Source organism: Puntigrus tetrazona, chromosome 1, assembly GCF_018831695.1.
Source record: "Puntigrus tetrazona isolate hp1 chromosome 1, ASM1883169v1, whole genome shotgun sequence".
Classification (NCBI taxonomy): Eukaryota; Metazoa; Chordata; class Actinopteri; order Cypriniformes; family Cyprinidae; genus Puntigrus; species Puntigrus tetrazona.
Window position 1 is genome coordinate 24,784,749 of NC_056699.1, and position 21,518 is coordinate 24,806,266.

Genomic DNA, 21,518 nt, shown 5'->3' on the forward strand with positions numbered 1-21,518 from the left:
ACCCTGGAAAGCTATTTTTAATAATGTCTTTAGGTTAAAAGATTTATGGAAATCAGCACTACTGTCTAATTTTTCCAAGACTCAGTTTTACGTGCATTATTATTAAAAAAACAATGCAGTGCTGTATTGTAAAACTGTAAAACTTTAAAATGTGGCCTGGTTTTCGTGATTAACTTATTAGTATTTCAAAATAATCTGTATAGTCGAAATATATCAACAATAAACCTTGTTTACTCTTTGTTTTTTCACATTTTTGTTTCCCAGTGTTTCTTGCGTGTAGCACTTGGTGTTGTTTTCTGACCACTCGCACACGGGTGAAAACTGGGCTTCTCATCTCACGGGAACAAAACTCACTGCACCATGAACCTCCCTGCGCTTCATGACGGCTGACACACAAGCAGACCACCAGAGTCAGCCTAATGAACACCGAGGGGCTGAAAGAAGTGAGAAATAAGGAGCAGGAGGCACTAGAAGGAAGTAAGTGCAACGTTGGAATTTCCGGTTAAGCATTAGCACAACTGAAGGGCACAATAGCTTGATTTATTTATTGTTTTCAAGCATGTGTCCGAGTGTCAAGTTGTCCTTTGAAATTTCAAAAGGCACAGTATGTCCTTACATTCTCACCTTAATCTCCTTCGCAATAAATGTGCCATTAATATAATTTGATACTCACTAATCACCGAATAGCAACTGGAACAAATGACAACAGATGCTTAACTAAATCAGTCAATGAACAGGTAATTGTTCGTCTGACCGGCCTGTTACATAACACGCATGATACAAGGGTTAGGGTAGGCAAACCCGGCTGATCCCGGGTGTCATGGTAACCACATTGGCTAGTGGCAAACGGGAGATCGCTATGCGGTTACTACAGTGTTCGGAGGGCTTAATGGGATGTTTTGGGAGGCTGCCAGAGTGTTACTATGCGGATGCTATTGTGTACTGAATGGTCGTTACTGTGTAGGTCATTACTATGAGGGTGTTGTCAGTATTTTTAGCAACAGAGTATTAAACGGTAAAGATTTAATTGGTGAGTTGTCAATACAATATATAACCTAGGATATGGCTTTTACCCCAGAATTCAACAAATGTGACAAAATGTCAATGGAAAATCCATGTTTTGGTGCCCGGATCAATTTGCTTTGTTAGCTTTTGACAGTCTATGAAAAGATAGCTTTGATTTCTTTTTGAATCTGTCAGTACAGTCAATCGCAAACAGCTCTTTCCGATTAGAAGTGTTCTTTTGAGAAAACACCAGGATCAGCTGTCCAGTGTCCTTGGAAACCCTTTTTCTGGTTAGCATCATTACTGAGAAAGCGGATTATGGCCTTGTCTCCGTTGACAGTTACAGATGGTGGGCCGGAGCCACAGAATTTTCCTGAATTAAGAGAAAATGCAGTCTGAAAATGGGAGAATTCACTATAAAACCAATGACATTTTAAAATCAAAGATGCTATGGAGCATTATCAAACCTTTTGATGACCCGGCAGCATCAAAGATCTCCACGTAATCCACACACTGCCCCAGCAAATTAACAGCCTGCAGTTCAAATTGAGCGAAGGTGATATGGATTCCGGTGGCTGAGGGAATAGAGATAGTCCAGGTGCACACCGCTTGGCTCGGGTACTCATTGGGCCAGTTGGGTGATTGCAGTTCCCCCTTTTGACTGGTGAAGTGCCCACCGCAACCAACAGCAGCTGGAGATGAACAGACAAAAGTAGGCCAAACGGTGTTCTGAATTTTTTTTTTTGACGTTTCAAAGGTGTTGCTATGGGTGGCTAGTGTTCTGACCGGGTTGTTAGCTTACTGCTATGTAGATAATATGGTGTATTGGGTGGTTGATAGATAGATGGATGTTTAGATAAAATGTTTTGAAAGGTCTTGCTATACAGTTCCTACAGTGTTCGGAGTCAGCTAAAGGGTGGAATACACTTAACGACTTTCAAAATCTGAACACTAGGCATCACACACTACACAGCCGAGGATCACACACTACCAGACTTTAAAGTTGCTCCGAGCACAACAAACTCACATGCTCCTACGTATTAACAGTATTAACAGAGACAATCGCACAAATCATCCATGATTCAGCTTTACCTACATTAGGAAAAGTAATGTGCTCTGGTGTTAGGGGCGTGTTTAAAAGCATGATAAATACCAATAGTAATTCTTTGCTTAACCAACATCACTGACCATAACCCAAACACTTAAAATATATCCGATGGCATGAACAATATTTACTCAGAGAGCGAACTTAAAGAAATGTTGTGTTTTTACACTCACCATCTATGTCAGCAGGATCCACTGCTTTCCAAATGGCACTGAACCCTGTGTCCACTATTTTGTCATTGGAGGAGAAACTGACTGTCAGTGTGTCTCCAGCCGTGACTAGATCTCTCGGAGGAGATGTGCAGTATGTACCTGAGAAAAAGAGACAGAGTACACAGAGTATATCTCATCCGCATTCCCTAAACACTACGGCGGCCCACCTGAGAGCACACTAGTGTATATATATGGACAAGCCTCATGGGATATGTCTGCGTACCCAGAGTGCCCACGCTATCGCTGAGAGTGACTTTGTCATTAAGGCACAGCGTGGTCTCCTCCAGGGAGAAGTTGCTAAAGCGAAGGTAGACGTTTTTCCCTGTGGGCACATGGATATTCCACTGACAGGATGCTCTGTTAATGTAACTCTCTGGGTGATCCATTGATGCCAGCATGCCCTCCGTTCCGCCCAGATCCTTTAGTCCACCACAACCAGAACCTGGAGAAAACGAGAGTGTGTTATGAGCTCCCCTCTAAAATCTATGATTGTTTGCAAAAATGAGAAAGATTGTCCAGTTCAGCAACGGTGAGCGGACGTACTGGTGAGTTCATAGATGTCTTTGCGAATGATGTTTTCAATCCAAGGCAGGTAGGCAGAGGAACGAGTGAAGACGCTGGGCTTCTTATCAAAGATGCAGCCGATTGGACCGAAACTAGTGATGCCGTGCACCTCCCAGGCAGCCGAGGGGCCGTCTTGGCATACCAGGGGTCCACCTGAGTCACCCTATTACATTGAGCAACAGACATTTGTGTAGATTGTTTTAGCTGGTTTGTTGTTTTGCAGATCAAAGGCACATAGGCACATCACAACAAAGGCAGGCTAAATACAAGAGCTGTTTACTATTTTTATTTTTTTATCTCAGCATCACTCCATACCTGGCATACAGACTTGAGCTCATCAGGTAAAGTGTAGCCGCAGCAGATCATGGAGGTCTTGACCTGGAACCACCAATAGTCCATGCGTTTACAAGTGTCATACGGCACTACCGGCAGGGCCACCTGGTTCAATGCCTCAGCGACTTTGGGAGCGGTGGAGTTACCTGTGGGCAAGATGATTTCACGTATTAGTCATTATTTTTCTTATTGCATCTCAGAGGTAAAGGCAGCTAAAAGGTAAATACGGATTCTAATCTAATGTAGTGCGAGTGCTCGTTTCAGGATGCCTTATCATAACTGCACAGCAGATGGCGCAACCACTCCAGAGTCTTTGGGGACTATCAGGACTGGCAGATATGTGGGCCAGTGAGTATATATTGGATATATAGGATCTGTATATTTTTAGTGCATGTCTGTATGCATTAGGACAAACATGTTTATAAACTAAATGGGGACACTTAATTTCTAGTGATTACAGAGACCGTGTCTGCATTTAATAAAAAATACATCACTATCACTCCATTCTCCTGTTTAATACCGTTCAGTGCTTTGATACAATCTGTATTGTTAAAAGTGCTATATAAAAAAAAGTGATTGATTGACTAAATCAAATGAGGCTGCTGAAAAAACAGTACAAATAGTACTGTAACAGTAAAAAGAAAAAAAAGATTTTGAGCAGTAAGAATGCCATGAGGCCAATCACTCTATAATAATGTTAGCTGGTTCTAGCAGAGAGACACACTGTTAAGATATCACCAAAAATCTTTATTTTTTCTTTATAATTTTTATATTTTCATTTAATATTTTTCAGTTTGTGATCATTTTGATTAATTGAAATAAAAACAAATAATAAGCACATAGCATTTAAAATGTATAGTTGTATATAAACAATCCAAAATGCCCTGATTTCAGCTTCATTTCAGTTAACAAAAACAAATATCATACGTTTTATTAATAGGTGTATATTATTATTGTCTAAAAAATATTTATTTACGATAATAACTTTTTAATAGGCAGCTTTTTTAATGATCATCAAAATATTTTTAGTGACCTCCTGATGTCAGCTACCCACGAAGAGGAAGTCCTTCCCAAAAGTAACATGACTGGCAAGAAGCATCTTCGTGTTTTTTGACTGTTCTCAGTTCCTTTTATCTATTTATATATGCATACTGCATACTTACAGCAGTACTGCAAAACCACCACAAAATGTTATCATCTCTATCACTACGATTCAGTGGCTGGACAACACAGAACCATAACCTGACCTGTTTCATCTCCCCAGCCAGTGGCGTAGCATTTTTTCCCTCCGGGCAGGACCTCCTCAGATGAAGGCAGACAGGCGAAATCGATGTAGTCGTTGGGCTTCACCTCTCCATCCAGCCGCACCAGGGCGATGTCGAACTCCACAGTTGGCACAGTTGGGTACTGGAAACCCTCGTGACGATAGATGCCAAGCACGTTAAAGCACTGCTCAGTCAGCTCAGAGAAGGTCAGGTTGTGTTTCCCTAGACACATCTTCCAGCGATGCAGCTCATCGGCATACCTGATAAAAGTTCAAACACACACATACACACACGCACACGTAAGTACACAGTGTGATCACAGTATGCTCAAGACCCAGATACAAATGTACTCCATTAGAGATAAATTAAAGCATATATATATATATATATATATATATATATATATATATATATATATATATATGTGTGTGTGTATTTGCCTAGGTGCTTGATTTTATAGACGGAAGTGATTACAACACCTGTTTCCAATTATTTGGATGGGTGAGTGAATACTTTTGTCAATGTAGTGTGTGTGTGTGTGTGTGTGTGTATTTATGCATGTATGTCTATATATAACCTGATGAAGCAGTGAGCAGCTGTCAGGACCCAGTTCTTATGGATGAGAGTTCCTCCACATGTATGACCGAATTTGGGCGAAGGCTCAGAATCACGCAAAACCTTCAACAAAAATGGGAATAAAAATAATTTCTGCATTTATTTTGATGCAGCACGAGTTATGCATTACATATAACATTTAATACTTAGGATTAGAGGTTTGTTTAAATCCCTAGTCCTGAGTATATTAATATCGATGCTTCCCTTAGCAAACACAGATAATAATCATAATGATAATAGCAACAAGCTGAACTAATAACTGACCTCAAGCACATCGACCCTGGTTATATCATTGTTCATTTCACATATCATTAGCTTTGTATAAACAGAATTTTATCTTTAATAAGATAAAATGGCAAACATTATCTTTCCTGCAATATAGGATTGCTGAAATCTCCTCGCGTTAAGGTGTGAGATTAGATGAAGGCTTAACTGTACCTGCATGGATACTTGCCACGGCCAGGAGTGTGCTTTGGCAGGTTCTCCATTCACTATGCGAGTGTTGACATCCGGAGGGATCGTGGGCTTCCCGCAGCTCTCGGGCCAGTCTGTGAAAGAAGAGGGCTCAGGCTTTTATCTGCAGAGATTTCTAACACGCGCAATGATTTCAGCTGTGAATAACCCTCGCTCTAAATTACCCAGAAAAAAAAACAGACTAGTTTTCAAAGGGTATTTTGGTACTGCACTGGAAAATGATGACCATTATGGCGGGGCTTTTGCTTCTAGCAGCCTTTGTAGGTGGTTTTTCAGGTCGTTGCTAGGGTGTTCGGCGTGGTTTTGAGTACTGCTATGCAATTGTAGTGAGTGCTAAGCTGTTCTGACGTGTTCAAAAACTATGTGACAATGCAACACGCTTTAGTACTGCCCCGCTCCACATTTTACCTGCATACATACGCCATATATAGTATATAAAAAGTTAAAATGAAGGTTTTTTTAGTGGCATGGTTCCATGATAAACTATCCATGGAATCATTCCATTCCATAAAAGGTTCTTTAAAGTGGTAAAAGGTTCTATAAAATATAAAAATCATCCAACGATGGTTCATGGATAACTGAAAGATTCTTTGGGGACTGAAAAAGATTTTTGGGTTCTTCTATGGCAGAGAAAAGATTAGAGAATTGTTAAAGAGTCTGTTTTTGCACACACACCCATATATAAATATTATTGGCTCTTAATTTATATTAATTAGCTGGAAATGATGTTAAATGTTAATTGTGAAATGACTTTGTGTATTTGCTCATGCCTATTTTGATGTCATCCCAAGGGTTGGGCGGCACCGGAGCTTCAGTCGGGGTCGGTAACGTGGAATCCGTAGCCCAGTGTGCATGAAAACCTTTGGCCTCGATGAAAAAGTCGGCGAAGAAACGTATCACAAGCTCATTGGTTGTGCTATCGATGACGGCAGGGATTTTGGAGCCACAAAAGGGCCCTGTGAGGAAGTAAATTTAATTTAATATATTGCCTATAGACCTTTTAAAAGCACGAAAGCCATACCATTTTAGTGGATAGTATATGGTAAACATATGTCTGGTGTGAATGAATGAAGGTTATAAATATGTCACAGTTTTTAAAGGGCCTCATAAAGAGACGCCCTTGAAAACGCTTTCAATAACATCCTTGTCCTCGCTCACCGTATTTTTTCGCTCCAGGTTGTGTTCCGTCGTAGACTACCACGTTGTCATTGCACTGGCCAAAAAGGATGCCAGCCTCTTCCACGTCAAAATGAGTGAACGTCAATTTAATGGTCTTCCCCTTGGGAACGCGTATGGTCCACAGACACATGCTGTTAGCTGGATAGTTCGTGGGCCAGTTTTGAGACTTCACGATGCCTGTCTCCTCCTGTGAGAAACCTCCACATCCCTGGATATCTGCAGGACATCATAAATGAGGTTTGGTGCCTTCGGACAGAGTAACGGCTATAAAATGTGACAGTTAAAGGTAGAATTGTTCCAACCAAGCAAAATGTCAGAAAATTGTGTCTTGCTATTATAGCAGAAGTCAGCTGGTACATGGCATCTCAGGTTTTAGCCCCAGATTCAGGACAAGCCACATGTCACCAATGTCCAAAATTAACTTTTTGCTATACTTGCCAGTGGCATATGTTTTATTTTTGTTGTAATTGCATATAAAATATTTCCTTGCATATTTAGGACAAACAGTGCACTGCTGTGGTAAAAGTGTCTGCAGCTTAAATAAAAATTATAGAGACAATTGATGCATTGAGCAACTAGCAAAATTAATTTCACAATATTTTATGGTGGATAACAATATAAAATTACAATTAATTCTTTTTAATTATTAAAGAAACAATAGCATTTTTATTATAAAAATAAATGAAAATAAAATGTAATTATGTATAATTATTAGAGAAAGTCATTATCATGATGTAAACAAATCCAACTTCTGTTGTAATTATGACTGACTTTCATAGTTTTTCAATAAAAAGCGATAATGCTTCACTGATATCTTTGGCCATATAAACAAATCTTATATACATAATGCACTGTAAAAATTGTCTGAAATCATGTGCAGGATTAGACAATCACCGAAAATGTGAGGATTTATTTTGTTCGTCATATTTTTGTGGCTTATTAGCATTTTTGTAGTATAGAAAAAGCATTAAAGGTTAATAAAATGCAAAGAAATACGGTATAAAATGTTCTATAAGGCCTTCTTTTTATTCATTTCTGGTTGGCTGCACAGGCAGAAGGAAACTGCAGGCAGAATTTACTGTGAGTCTAAAGAGAATATGTCACAGAGACAAGCTTTAACTGTGAGCGCTTGCAATGCATGTTAATGCAGGCGTCAATCAGCATGACTACAGATGGTTTCCTCTCCTTTTTTAGGGGTGTAGCATCTGGCGAAGGGGGAAATGTTTTTCATAAATCCAAGAATCTGTATATTTACTGTGAAATATCGCTCTTTCAAGTGCCACTGTGTCAGTCAGGACATTTCTTTGAACGATTTGGCACTATTCCAGCTTGTGGATGTGCAACAGATTTAGAATGAAATTTGTCAAATATTATTGAAATACTGTGAAAATGGGACCGTTAAATGATGTTGACTGCGCGTTTATGACACTGTTTCCTACGGTTATTCTGCAATGCTATTCTTCCCTCATTACCTTGACTTCAAAATATCCATAGGGGACACACGCATAGAAAATCTCGCAAGACACACAGGGTTGCTGATGGCAGCCACATCAGCAGGATTCATCCGAGGTGTGTATATGTGTGTGTGTAGGTGTGAGTAGATAGATGTCTTTATAAGTTTGTGAGGTGTTTTACCAGAAAGGTCCTCTGGATACACAGCTTGCCATGTGGCAGAGAACCCACGGTCGGTTAGCCGAGAGTCTGACTGGAAACTTAGCGACATGTTGTTGCTGACACTGATAAGTACCGGGGGAAGAACAAACCCACAGTGTGTGCCTGAGAGAAAGAGATAAAAGAGAAAGTTTCTGCACCACTCTCCATCTCCTGGCCCAAAGTCAGAACATTGACATTGTTGCTTTTGCATCATTTGTACTCGAGGCCACCTACGGCACAAGGTTAGTTTCTTGCATCAACAAGACATTAATAGTTGTAATTTAGTTTTATATAAGACAGTCTAAAATAAGCTTTCTGGCACTTAGAAATAAACAGAAATTAAAAGGCTCTTTTATCGAAGTCCATACGAAAAAAATGCTCATTTTTAAAATGAAGATAAAATAACATTGTAGATGATAACATACTTCTAGAGAGACTACAAAACTGGGCCGAGCTTTCTGGGATGGTACTTAAATGGATCAGATTATACTTAGAAAAGAGAGGTTATTATGTGAGTATAGGAGAGCAAAGAGTCTAGACGGACGTTCATAACATGAAGGCACAAGGCTCAATTCTTGCACCGCTACTGTTTAGCCTGTATAAGTCAAATAATGACTATAATAATAGCTCTGCTGATGATGCCCAGATTTACTTAGCCTTATCTCCAAATGACTACAGCCCCATCGACTCCCTCAGTGCCAGAATTTTCTCATTGCCAGAAAACTCATTGCATTTGGAAATAAAGATAAAGTCCACAAGGTGAATGCATACCTTGACTCTAGGGGTCAAACAACTTAAATTCAAGTCAAGAATCTTGGGGTGATTTTGGAGATGGACCTTCGTTTCTGTAGTTGTTTCAAAACTAAATCTGCATACTATCATCTCAAAAACACTGTTTCCAGTGAAGACTTTGAGAAACATGCCTTTAGCAGGGTGGATTATTGCCCAGAAAATCTGAGCATATCACACTAGTCCTCAGGTCTTTACAGGATTGATTTAAAAGTACTTTCACTAGTTTATAAATCACTAACAGGCATAGGACCTAAATACATTGTAGATATGCTCAACGAATATGATCAGACCACTCGGGGAACAAGGGGAGTCTGCTTTTAGCTATTATGCCACCCTCAGTTGGAACCAGTTCCAGAAGAGATCAGATTCTGAGTCTGTTATTTTTTTCTCAACCAGTTTAATGGGTCTGTTAGCCAACTAAATGGTTGAATCAGTTCATAGTTTAAATGATTTGCTCACACAATGGAAACGCTTCTACAAGTGGAGAAAAAAACATGATTAAGTTAAACACCTGCATGTGAAACTGGCGATTTATTTTGTACTGCAAATAAACACTTCTAGAGTGTGCTTTTTATACTTAAACAGTATGTAACATTAATAATATTAAGATTCACTGTCTGTATTGTTGAGGTTAACATTGTTATGCATTTTATTTCAAACTGTTTGTACTATTCTTCTCTTCAGGGTAACACAGGCTGTCAGCAGAAGTAACACTAACACACCGCTTCGTCTCGACAGCCAGGATAAAGAAAGTGATGTGATGAACACACACACACACACACACACACACACACACACACACACTTGTGTGGCAAGTAAGGGCACAGTGTCGAAACAAATGAGCCGTAAAATCCATGACTGCTGGTGGACCCAAACTAAACTTGTTTTTATTAAATTAATTTCAAAGCCCTTTGTGTGCGGTTTTACTGCATTTCAGTGGTTTCATAGAAATGTAGTTCCATGGACTTCCCTTGCATGGAATTTTTTAAAGAATGTACTAGTCGCTTTTTTCATGCATTAATATCTTACGTTTCCATTTTTTAACATAAACCAGTTTTTACGACTTCAAATATAGTTTGATGTACTATATTTATACTTTTCAACGTCTGTAAGTTCTGTTCCCCATATAAGAGTGATTAATCTTTTTTTGTCCCATGGAAGAAAGAAAGCCAGTCAGACGACTTTGGAACGACATGAGGTGACTTTGTTTGAGAGCTCTGCACGCTCAGTGCCTTGCAAAGAGCCAGCGAAGCACTCGTCCTTTTTGTCCTTCCTTGTAGTTCAAAATCCCAAACTCTTGGTCTTTTCCCTCACACTTTTTCTACTATTCTTCCTTAACCTGCACTGGGACTTTTTGACAGTATCTGGCGTGCAGTCCTTGAAAAGCTGCTGCAGATAAGCGTATCGGCTGCTCACAGCTCTGTTTGATGTTCGGTAATAAGGAGCCGTAATTTATAGTACGCTCGCCTGCTGGCTCATGCCTCGCTGAGACTGATGATAATCAGTTTTTACAGCCCCTTTGTGCGAGGGATAAGAGAGAGCGATGAGAACGCCAGCTACTCTTGCGCCAGCGGTGCCATTTAGTGTTAGTTATGGGCCCCAAAACAGAGTCGAAGGTCGTCTCTGATAGGCCACGTTCTGGCACAGTGCTATGCTGGCTTGACACATTTCATCTAATTAAATTACTGGAGGATGTGTCACATATAAATAGGACAAGTCTGTTCAAATATTAAGTCCAGTTTTAATAATTCAGTTTCGGGCAACTGCAAAATGAGGTGATTTTTGGATTTAAACACAACATTGTTTACAACATACTACAGATTGCAGACTAGATTACATTTCCTGAGAGAAATAAACTTCAAAACTCTTCTTTGCGAGTTTGAAGAAACCATTTATCAAACACAAAGTAATACGCTGAATAAAAGGAGAAACCTTGAAATAGTATTTTCCAGAAATCTTGTCTTGTCAGAGTCGCATCTTACCCAGTGACTGCTGACTGTCGGTGACGGTGAGTTTATCTTTGCCGCATTGGCCCGCCTCACCCACGATGGCCAGATCAGTGATGTGCAGTTTGACAAGAAAGCCTTCATCCACTGAGATGTCCCAAGAGCACCTCAAGTTTGCAGGATAAGCCCGAGGATAGTTCTTGGAGTTTATCTGACCTTTACGTCCGGACAGCTTCCCAGAGGACCCACAGCCAGAGTCTGAACGGAGAGCGAGCGTTATTGTCGGAGCAATAATGCAAAAAAGAAATTCATCAGACCTTGCAGTGTTTAAATATCATCTGGATTCATGTAGGGTCGAAAGCATGTCATGCCTGGCGCTGCTAAATGCTTCTTAACGAAGTAGATTTAATTGATTTTGTTCAAGTGATGCACTAAATTATATCCCCCACAGAAGAACTTTCTGAATTCCTCAGCTGCTTTTGCTGGGCCAAAATTAAACTCAATTATGATCAAATGAAGACTTATGCTTAAGTCTCCAGCTTCACAAATATTTCTCCTGGGGAAAAATACCCCAGTTGAACCACAAACTGTGCTCAGATTTACCAGTATATCTGCCAACATATTTCATTAAATTAATTCAAAGTAGATACAGATATATCCTGTAATGTAAGATTAAGGGTGGGCAATATAGCAATTTTAATTAATGATAACTATATATCACAAGTTATATTTGCTTTAAATCAGGTATTTATCAGGTCAAAATGTTTGAAACCGTAGAAATTTCATAATTCTGCCCAAATAAAATTTTTAAAATACTAATAATTATTATAATAGGCCACTGCATATTTCTGATTAAAGTTACAAAATTGATTCAGTCAAGAGCAATAAGAGTTTCTTGCTTTTGTTGGTTGATGAATACGAATGACAAGGAATTTTAGACTGCTGTCACTTTAAGAGCTTAATGGATCCAATGTACTGTTACACGTTTTCATTTTCAGCCGTGAGTTTTACCTTAAGACCGACATTAGTGTGTTTATGAGGATAAAGACACACTTTGACACTTACAAGTGTGTGTATTTAACGAGGCAAAAATAACTCCATACTCCAGCAGTACTCCATACTTCAGGTGCACACGACTCTCAGACAGCGCTTGGAAAAGAATACGTCCAAATCGAAAAAAGTCTCATAAATGCCTTTATCTGATCAATTTAATATGCCAAAGTTTATTCTGGTAAGTAGTGTCTACCGGTATATCGGCCACCCCTGTGTAAGGTGCATCTTTAGTTGTGGAAAGAATTTATATTCTTGTCAGTGGAAAGTCATTAGACTACAGGAGGTTTGATGAACAACAGTCCTTTTCTTTATAATGATCAGGGATGTGATGCCATTGATTCAGTTTGACTGTACTCACCTTCTGGAGCAGGTGTTTGGGTCTGGACAGGTGTGGTAATCGTTGGTCCTGTGGTCTTTGGAGTGGTTGTAACTGGTGGGGCACTAGCTAGTGTATAGGTGGCACTGAAGCCTTTGGCAGTCACGCTCGAATCAGACTTGAAACGTACCACCATACTACTGCCACTAGACAACATCGGAGCCGGGAGACTGTTTCCACAGAAACGACCTACAGTAATTGAGATTTATATTTTTTGGCAGATGAAAATGAGTGCACAGATGTTCGGCGAGGAACAAAGGCAAGCTTTTTGGATTCTGTAAATGTCAGTTCTCACCCAGTTGGGCGGCACCATCCGAAGCGCCGTCATAGACATCCACAAAGTCACCACATGATTCTGGGACAAGGTTAAACGCTGTGAATGTTAGCCGGACCTTTTCCCCATCAGGTACGTGTATCATCCACTGGGCGACCCATGCAAGTGAAATATATTATATATTATATATAATCCTCACCTTTAACTACAATACATTTTATTTAAACTGCTATTTTTGCCATTTTGATTTTCCACATGTGCAGTGCATAAACCGATCCAAATGCAATTTTGGTATCCTGACAGGGCTGGTGATTGAAATTGTGCTTTCTCATGCATCTTTAGTTAGTTTTGAGTCAAGGCTGGAAGGCTGGCTGTAGATTAGCTGATGTGGGTAAATATCCTGCCAGATGGAGCCACGCTGTGAGGAAGTTTCCAGCAATCTGACTTCCACAATCAAAGCCCCTCATGTCAAAACCGATCATCAAATCCTGCTCACGAACTGCACAATTTCCTGTGTGTGTGTGCAATCTGAGTGTCACTGGAGTCATTATTCATAACAATTTGTCAAAATATGATGCAACTATATTTTTGGACATGTGGAAAAACACTCTGCCTTGAATGCTGTACATTCAAAAAATACATTTGTATTTGGATTGATTGCTCAGTCGGATTGAAAAAGCATCATATAAGCATCATATAAACAAGCTTGATATGAATTACACTTCTTTAGTATTTGAAAAGTATGCTGTAGACCTGTAATAACCAGTCAACAGGGGGGAAAAAATGAACAGTTAAATCTTGTCAGTCGGTTTCAAAAATACCATGCACACACGCCTTTTATAATATATCTTTTCATAAATATTCTTACAAACGTGGTCAGTGAAGGAGGCTGAATATATATTAAACTAATTGCTGAAAAAACCTTCTTTTTTGATATGACATCAAGACAAAAACAACAATTAGGTGCGTGCAGTCATGTCATGGTGAGGTTCTTATTCAAAATGCAATGACTAGCAAACAAAAATGTGCCTCAGATTGCAAAATGTATTGTTGATAAAGACAATAAAGAGCTTCAGATTGGATTCATTTGCATTGGCAAAATTGCTGAAAATGCTCGAATCCACAATGAAAAGGGATACTAGCCATTTTCATTTATTCTGATTATATACCAACAATCAAGTCCTTGGAATAGTAACAGAAGTTGCTGTAAGAACGAGCAATATTAATAGTGATGATTACACTACAGATTTAAAATCAGAGGGATTTACACACGAATCAAATGTCTTCATGTGATTCTTTTTGATGGTGAAGGTTATGCATGAGTAAGGCAGCCGATATTGAACACAGTGTTCAGAGGAATCGGTTTGTAGGTGGAAAAGGACAAAGATGCAAGCTCCAGAGAGCAAACTGGAAAATGACAGATTGTGATAAATCAAGAGCAGGTGTAGAGGTCATATTGATCATTGGAAGCACCTGGTAGAGCGCGCCGTTCTCGTAGTTTTGTGAGGGAAAGCCGGGGGTCAACAGCTCCCCATGGTCACCTTGAAGAACGCCACCAGCCCCAACTATTTCTAGAAGCATGGGAACGAGAGAGATTTAGCTGCAAAGAGAGACACCAAAAGGGTATTCTGACAGCACCCCCCCTCCCAATACACCCCAGTTACACACACACACGCACACACACACACACGCGCACTAACACGCTCTGCCTCTTTCTAGGTCAGCTGCAGCGAGACACATATAACAGCTCCTCAGTATCTGGCAGAGTAAGATACAGTCACTAAATGATGATATGAAAGGCGCAGCAGACGTGTATTGTTAAATCTCAAATGTTCTTCCACCGTGTGTTAATAATACTGTTATGTAATTAATCCATTATGCAATGCCCATTGTCTTTACCTGGCGTTGTCTCAGGGGCCACAGCACGGTACAGGGCTTTGAATCCTCTCTCTGTGTATCTGTCATTGGTGTCGAAATACACAAAAATGCTGTTTCCTAAGGACACTATCGGTTTAGGTGAAGAATAGCCACAGTACTTCCCTGTAGAAGAAACATATAATATTATTAATAATAATGTTAGTACATGTTAGTGTATAATGTTTATATATATATATATATTATTTATATATATATATATATATATATATATATATATATATATATATATATATATATATATATATATATATATATATATTTATATATATTATATATATTTATTTTAATTATTTTTTTAAAAAGGTAGTATTTTTGGTAACTACATTTGTTTGAAGTGATATTTAAAAAAAAAACTAAAAAATAAACCTTTTGGATGCATTATAGTTACATAATGCATCCAACATAAATACCTTTTGATACATAAATACCTTTTAATCATGAGACTGACTATTTAATAATAGTAAATTATTCAAAATTACATGTAATAACCCTAAACAAAACTCTAATCCTAATCCTATAATAATTACTAGTTATACATTATTATTACATGGTACTTAAATATATAATTACACTGTAACAAAGACACTGTAAAATAAAGTGTAAATGTTCTTAAAATTAAGCACTGCAATTATAATTTAATATTACACCATAAACCATTAATATGGCACAGGCTCAATTGGAAAATTACTGTCCATAAAATGTGAAAGATGAAAATAATCTTTGTATTGTATATTGCATTAATTAAGCATTAGTGGCATTAATTCCCAGTTTTGGGTGGTGAGCAACCAGTTGAGAACCGCTGGACTAGAATATCCAGGGAAATACATTGCTTTTCGCTTTAGATAGAGTGGCCAATCTCAGTTTGTTTTGTTGTGCGCCCTTTCATTCAAACTGAAAATTTGCCAGGACATGCTCAGCATATGCAATGGCCCAACAGCCAAAAAATGGTGACCGGTAACATTCAGTCAATCTGTCAGAAGTTAATTGCCTCATGCCCTCTGGAATAAATGCAGGCAGATCGCTTCTGCGCTCCTGGTAATTAACTTACAGTGACTTTTTTTCCCTGACTCTCTGCAGGGAACAGAAATGGTTTCGCCAAAACGGTGACCAGCCACTGCTCAAGACTCACCGATAATGCCCAGTTCGTCCTTGAGAGTGATAAAGTCGGCCTCGCACGTATTGGAGTCCTGTATAGAGAAGTCTTCAAACCAGAGATGGATCACCTGGAAGGTGAAAACTCATTTTGCTATTTGCCACTTTCCACAAATAAGGTACAAATGGTGTCCCATTACTTTGTAATGGATTTAAGGCACAATTAAAACTTATTCAAGGAATGAAATACCTTATTGTATCTAATGCAATGCCAAACAGCACATATAACTAATGTTTTTAAGGCTTTGAGTCCCTACTTGAAGTTCTATGTGTGGAAGGTGCTCTCAAAAGCCAAAGCATGTAGGTCATTAAAACCTTACAGTGTCCTAATGAGCAGCCTACGGCTAATGAGCAGAGGTAAGTGTCATCCGGTACCTTATTGGCTTCTACTGTGATATGCCAACTGCAGCTCATGCCATTGTCGTAGCTGTTGGGGTAATTCCCACTGGAGAATTCCCCTGAGGAAGCCGTCAGCTCCTGCAGACTCCCACATACCGTATCGATCTCATCCTCTGTGGACAGAGACAGAGCGAGGAATAGAATTTGACATCGCCTGTGTAAACAGATTGATTACATTTCCTCAGCAGCACCCCGCAGGTGAAGCTATTTCATGCATTCAGCCTCGTGGAATATAATGCATTTTTAGTGCGCTAACTGAATTCGAAAGGAAAGGATAATGTGTGTGTTTACCAATAGGTGTATATAACTCACCCGCCTTCATCATTAGAAATGCAAAAATACTCTTTAAGTTTAATGACTATGTGAAACTTAAGCTTAAAGTGAAACTTTTGCTACAAAGTTTACTTGAGGTGTAATACGAAGATTTCTCATTATTGCGCACCAGAGTGAAAAAGTACTTCTGGAAGTAGAAAGTGATTACCGGAAGATCCAAAGAGCTATTTTTGAGAGCATTATACCGTTTAACTACATAATTTACATGTATATGCTACTTTCCAGTGCTTTCTGCAAAGAATAATGCTGCATTATATGCATTGCGTGCCACAGAATTCACAATAGTGTTATTTCAGTAAAGCCGATTCGATTTAACGTTTAGTAAGGTTGCACTGAGCCGTAATTTAAAGTTTTTTCAATAAGCTCAATCATTCAAAAGTTATTTTAGAGTGAGCTTTGTAGCTGGAGTTTATCAGGCAGCATCTGAAGGCAAAGAAAGAGTGCCAGGAAATCATTTACTCTAAAGCATTATCAAACTATTTTTCATGAATGTTAAGGAGCAGAGATTCATTTTAAACTAGTTGTTTGCCAAGTAAACAACTCTGTGGCATTGATCAAGTTTATTGATTTGACATTACAGGGCCTTTGAATCATAATTAATTACACGTTTTCTTTTGTTTTATTCAGTACCATTGAGATGCTTTATCTGCATTTATATCTGAGTGAAAGTCAGAGCTGAGTGTGCAAAACTAATTACCTCGAAATATATAGCCTACGGATCTGGAACAGCAATATCTCACCTTTTGGACTTGAGTTGTTCCTCTCAATGACAAACACCACAACTATTCCAATAGTGACTGCAGTCAGGGCTACAAATAGAAAGATCAAGCTCTTCTCTAATGTTGTCAGACCTTTCTTGGACGTCATCTGTCCTGATGTTCCTCAGGGTTCTTCGGCGAGAAACAGATAAATGAGGTCTTCAGCCGTAACTGAGTAACATTCTCCTTGCAGATGGTCTAATATTTATAATGTTGTGTTGAACTTTGTGGAGTTGCACTTTACTCTCAAATGGGTTTGCTGTGCAACTCCACAAAAGCAATTTCTGCAAGTACCTCCTTAATGCACTTTACTGCATGTGTGACAGGTCAGGTTGTAAATTTAGGAAATCGTACTGGTTTAATCTAGGAAGTCTTATCGGTTAAGTGAAAGCAATGATTACCGTCTCAAATGATTAACTACATAAGAAGTATCTTGCTTGTATTGTAGACTTTGGTAAGTAAAATTGTTGAAGATAAAATAATTAATTTTTTTATTTATCTCATTAAACGATTAGAGAGAGAATACTAATACTTTAAAGATTATTTAATCCAAAAAAGCAATTTTTCTGTGTTGTTTTGTCCATGCAGTCATGTGGTTTTGGACTGTCACTGTATGAAGTATTCTTCAAAATAGCTTCTTTTGTGCGTCATTTTGGAATGACATGAAGGTGAGTAAATGATGAAAAATTTTTGGCAAAAACTATCCCTTTAAGGCTTTCCTTCATGTCTGGACACAATGCCTCTAAGTTCATACAAATACCTGGATATATTGGGTCTAAAAATAAACACCCTAAGGGCCAGCAATTGACTGAACACTTTGTATTTGTGAAGAAAAAATCAACAGAGAAGAAAAAGAACAGCTTGCAGTGCCACACATACTGTCAAGGCCTGTTTGCTCCGGCATTGAACGGAGCAAATGAAAGAGGGTCTTTTTAAAGAGCCCCTTTCACTGAAGCGGCCCATATATGCTCAGTCGCTCAACCAGAGTTTTTTCAGAAAGAGCTTTTGGAAAGCAGTGTCACTATCTGTCTCACTCTTCAAAGACTCTCGTTAAGGTTCTTTCTGGAATTCTGGAGAAAATTCTGCACAGAGTGGCATTTCATTATCTTATGAAGATAATAAGGAGCTGTGTTTGTTGCTCTCATAAATACCAGGAATGACCTTTATCAAGTGTAATGTTCTCATCGCGGGAGAGATTTTATCTCTCTGAGAGCTTGTTGAATTGACCATTTTATATTTTTTTCCATTTGTCGGTTTTGCTCGTTCATCAGCGCATCCCGTAGATCAATGTTTGGTCCTGGAGAGACCTCAACCCTGCAGACTTTAGATGTATCCCCAATCAAACCTTCTGATTCAACTACAGGTGCTAAAACCACAAATGAAACAGATAAAAGAGATATTTAAAAATGCAGTGTTGTTTTTTTTTTTTAGGAGCAGAATTGGCTCCTTTTGAGGCCAAAGAAACACTTTGAATTCTTCGTCATGTTCCTCAAACCATTCCTAAACAATATTTCTGCTGAAGGAGACCGCTGCCATCAGAGAAGACCACAGCATAAGAGGTGTATACTATGCAAATTTTGTTGCGTTGTGGCTCATTTCTCTTGTGTGGTGCTTATTTTGCTACATTGTAGAAACCAATATACGTTTGAGGGGAAAAAAAGTTTGAGAAGGCTGAGCGAATATTAGTTTCTGAATATTTTGACAGCCTCGCAATGCTGGAGGCGGGGTGTAGATAATACAGATCAAGCCTATAATGTTGTTAAGAACAAAGCTTTATTTATTGTATGCCATTTAAATTTGCAGCAGCTGTATGGTGTAATATTTATTTGCTTGCTACTTTTCCTTTCATTCTTTTCATGTCTTCAGAAAACTTGCATTTGATGTTTCTCTACATCGCTTTTTGCATAACTCCGGGTTGTTGACACAGGCTTTATTGTAATTTCTTTGTTTTAGAAATAAATTGCTTTCGCTACGTTTTGCTAATTCTCTCCGCGAGCGATTGTATATGTGTGCATATATCTGTGGCAGCTCAGCTATAGTGGCTTGGAGATGTTGCTCCCTTGCCGGATCTCAGCTGAATGAGAAACGAACAGGGAAAAAAATCCTGCGTCAAAGAAGGTGGAGTTTCAGAACACAACCACCGATTGCTTAACCGTCTGGGACCAACGGTAGCTCAAAGGTGTTTGGGAGTCAAAACGAACTTCCCAAAAAGTTTGCTTTGGTGATTTTCAGTTCATTCTTCGATTTAGTTTGAAGTATATCAGGGCCTTGTGGCCCGCTTCTGTTGTGTTGTGTTACTTTGCTGCATTGTGGCTTGTTTTTGCTGGGTTGTGCTAATTTCATTGTGTTGTGGCTTTTTTGACTGGTGTATGTTGTGTTGCAGCTTGTTTCCATTGTGTTGTGGAGTTGTGGACCACCATAGGAGCACGCGGCCTGCAATAATCCTTAGGTAGGTGGTACGTGTCAAAGTAACATCTATGTGAATTGAAAAACCTTGGGTCTTACAGCAGAACATGCAGCAGAACATTGCCCAGAGCAAAAGACTGCCTCTGCCGGACTGCCTTCTTTACATGCATAGCGCATACTGCTGCCATCGCTTCCTCAACAAACAATGCACATGCACCCTTCCATCCTCATATTCATACAGGCAACCCATTTCTGTAAAAATTGTGTGTTCTGACATCTTTCTATCATGAACAGCATTACATTTTTTAGCAGTCTGAACTACAGTAGCTCTTCTGTGTGATTTTGGGCGCCTGTAACATTGATGCTGGTTCAACGGTCGTCCATCAATGTTGTTTGGTGGTTTTGATATTGTGGCTGATCGGTGCATGTATTATATGTAATATTATGTCAATATCACCTGCCATAGAGACATGTGTGGGGTACAGTGTAGAGTTACTGACACCTGATTTGGACGTCACTGTTAGCTGGGAGCCGAAGCTGTGAGTGAAGAGCACCATATTGTCAGGATTTAATTAAGACGAGGAGGAGAGTGAAGGGCAGGCGGCGTCTCGGCGTGAGATCAGGTGCATGTCGAAGATGATGGTCTGTCACCCTGCAGCTATTTGCACAGTTTTTATTTAACATTTAATATCAGCCGATGAAGAGACTGAATATTCTCAAAGTACCTCTCACAAATCGTGGCTAATAGGAAGAGACCGTGCCCGTCATCACGTAACCAGAATGCACATGTATCTTGTGAAAAGGCTGTAACTTCTTTATTCGGCGTTCAATATTTCTGTATTTTTTTTTATGCAGCCTGTTGTAATGTGACATCAAGTTGCTCATGCATAGTTCTGTATACATACAATATAGACCAAACCAGGGGGAGGTACAGTATAGGAGAAGGACAGAGAGAGTAAATGAAGGTGTGTGTGTGCGTGCCCCCGCGTGTGTGTGTGTGTGTGTTGCACAAACATATGTAGGGCAAATATTCCGTGGGGAGCACTGCTATGAGAGGAAGCGCTGGAGCTCTTCCAATTATTTAATGCAGCAGCAGCAGGTAAACAAAAGAGAGCTGTGATGGAGACGGCAGCTGATGCAAAACTGATCAGACAACCGGGGAGAAGCTCTGATGTAATCTCCTGCTGCTGGCCCTGAAGAGAGCTCTATACAGTGATGCAGGGGAATAGACTACGATATGTACTGTAAATGCATGAGAACTTGCTGGGTTTGCAGTTAGGAGAACTGCAGAATTCCCTGCAGTAAATGAGGCATTGCGTTTGGTTGCTCACAGTACGACCTGAAAACATACTGATTCCACATGACCTATTAAATGTTTGGTTTTGAATGCTTTTAAGCATGTATTTTGTACATGCATCACATAAACACAAAACATTCAGTCATGCACAAGGCAATGATTCAAAAAAATCTGGTGCTATAACACATCAGCACAAAATACATTTTGATACTGTATTGTTAAAACTGATATAAATATAATAAATATAAATAAAGGTGACTTGACTTGACATAATTCCTAATTTTACCTTAGATAATTGGCTTTGACTTTAATCGATTTTATAATTTTAAGCAAATTTTGGATTTTATTCTTGCAGTTGATAAACCCAGTAAAATATTATCATATACCGG

General features: G+C 39.1%; 1 protein-coding gene and 1 long non-coding RNA gene across 2 annotated transcripts; one reads left to right on the top strand and one right to left on the bottom strand.

The window, feature by feature from the left end:
- Positions 1-530: 530 nt before the first annotated feature.
- Positions 531-17,677, bottom strand: zgc:154142 (uncharacterized protein LOC555481 homolog). The gene is made up of 20 exons (XM_043229413.1): positions 17,409-17,677; positions 16,312-16,448; positions 15,914-16,007; positions 14,746-14,886; positions 14,320-14,417; positions 12,868-12,994; positions 12,555-12,761; positions 11,180-11,401; positions 8,388-8,528; positions 6,732-6,968; positions 6,344-6,529; positions 5,538-5,647; positions 5,062-5,162; positions 4,467-4,744; positions 3,202-3,365; positions 2,866-3,049; positions 2,546-2,764; positions 2,284-2,421; positions 1,473-1,697; positions 531-1,378 (listed from the first exon to the last, which is right to left on the bottom strand). Exons 1-20 carry the CDS (start codon positions 17,533-17,535, stop codon positions 1,230-1,232), a joined length of 3,285 nt encoding a protein of 1,094 aa, XP_043085348.1. The 5' UTR covers positions 17,536-17,677; the 3' UTR covers positions 531-1,229.
- Positions 4,644-6,891, top strand: LOC122332154. Its single transcript, XR_006248460.1, has 4 exons — positions 4,644-4,783; positions 4,929-4,985; positions 6,365-6,539; positions 6,750-6,891. It is a non-coding gene; the product is annotated as an uncharacterized LOC122332154 (long non-coding RNA).
- Positions 17,678-21,518: the final 3,841 nt, after the last annotated feature.

Bases quoted from the DNA above. Each gene is read 5' to 3' on its own strand.
- zgc:154142 (XM_043229413.1), bottom strand. From the start codon at position 17,535: ATGACGTCCAAGAAAGGTCTGACAACATTAGAGAAGAGCTTGATCTTT. The intron at 6,969-8,387 runs GTAAAACACCTC...GATGTCCTGCAG, and splicing joins GTATCCAGAGGACCTTTCTG to ATATCCAGGGATGTGGAGGT. The intron at 5,648-6,343 runs GCATGAGCAAAT...CTTCTTTCACAG, and splicing joins TTGGGATGACATCAAAATAG to ACTGGCCCGAGAGCTGCGGG.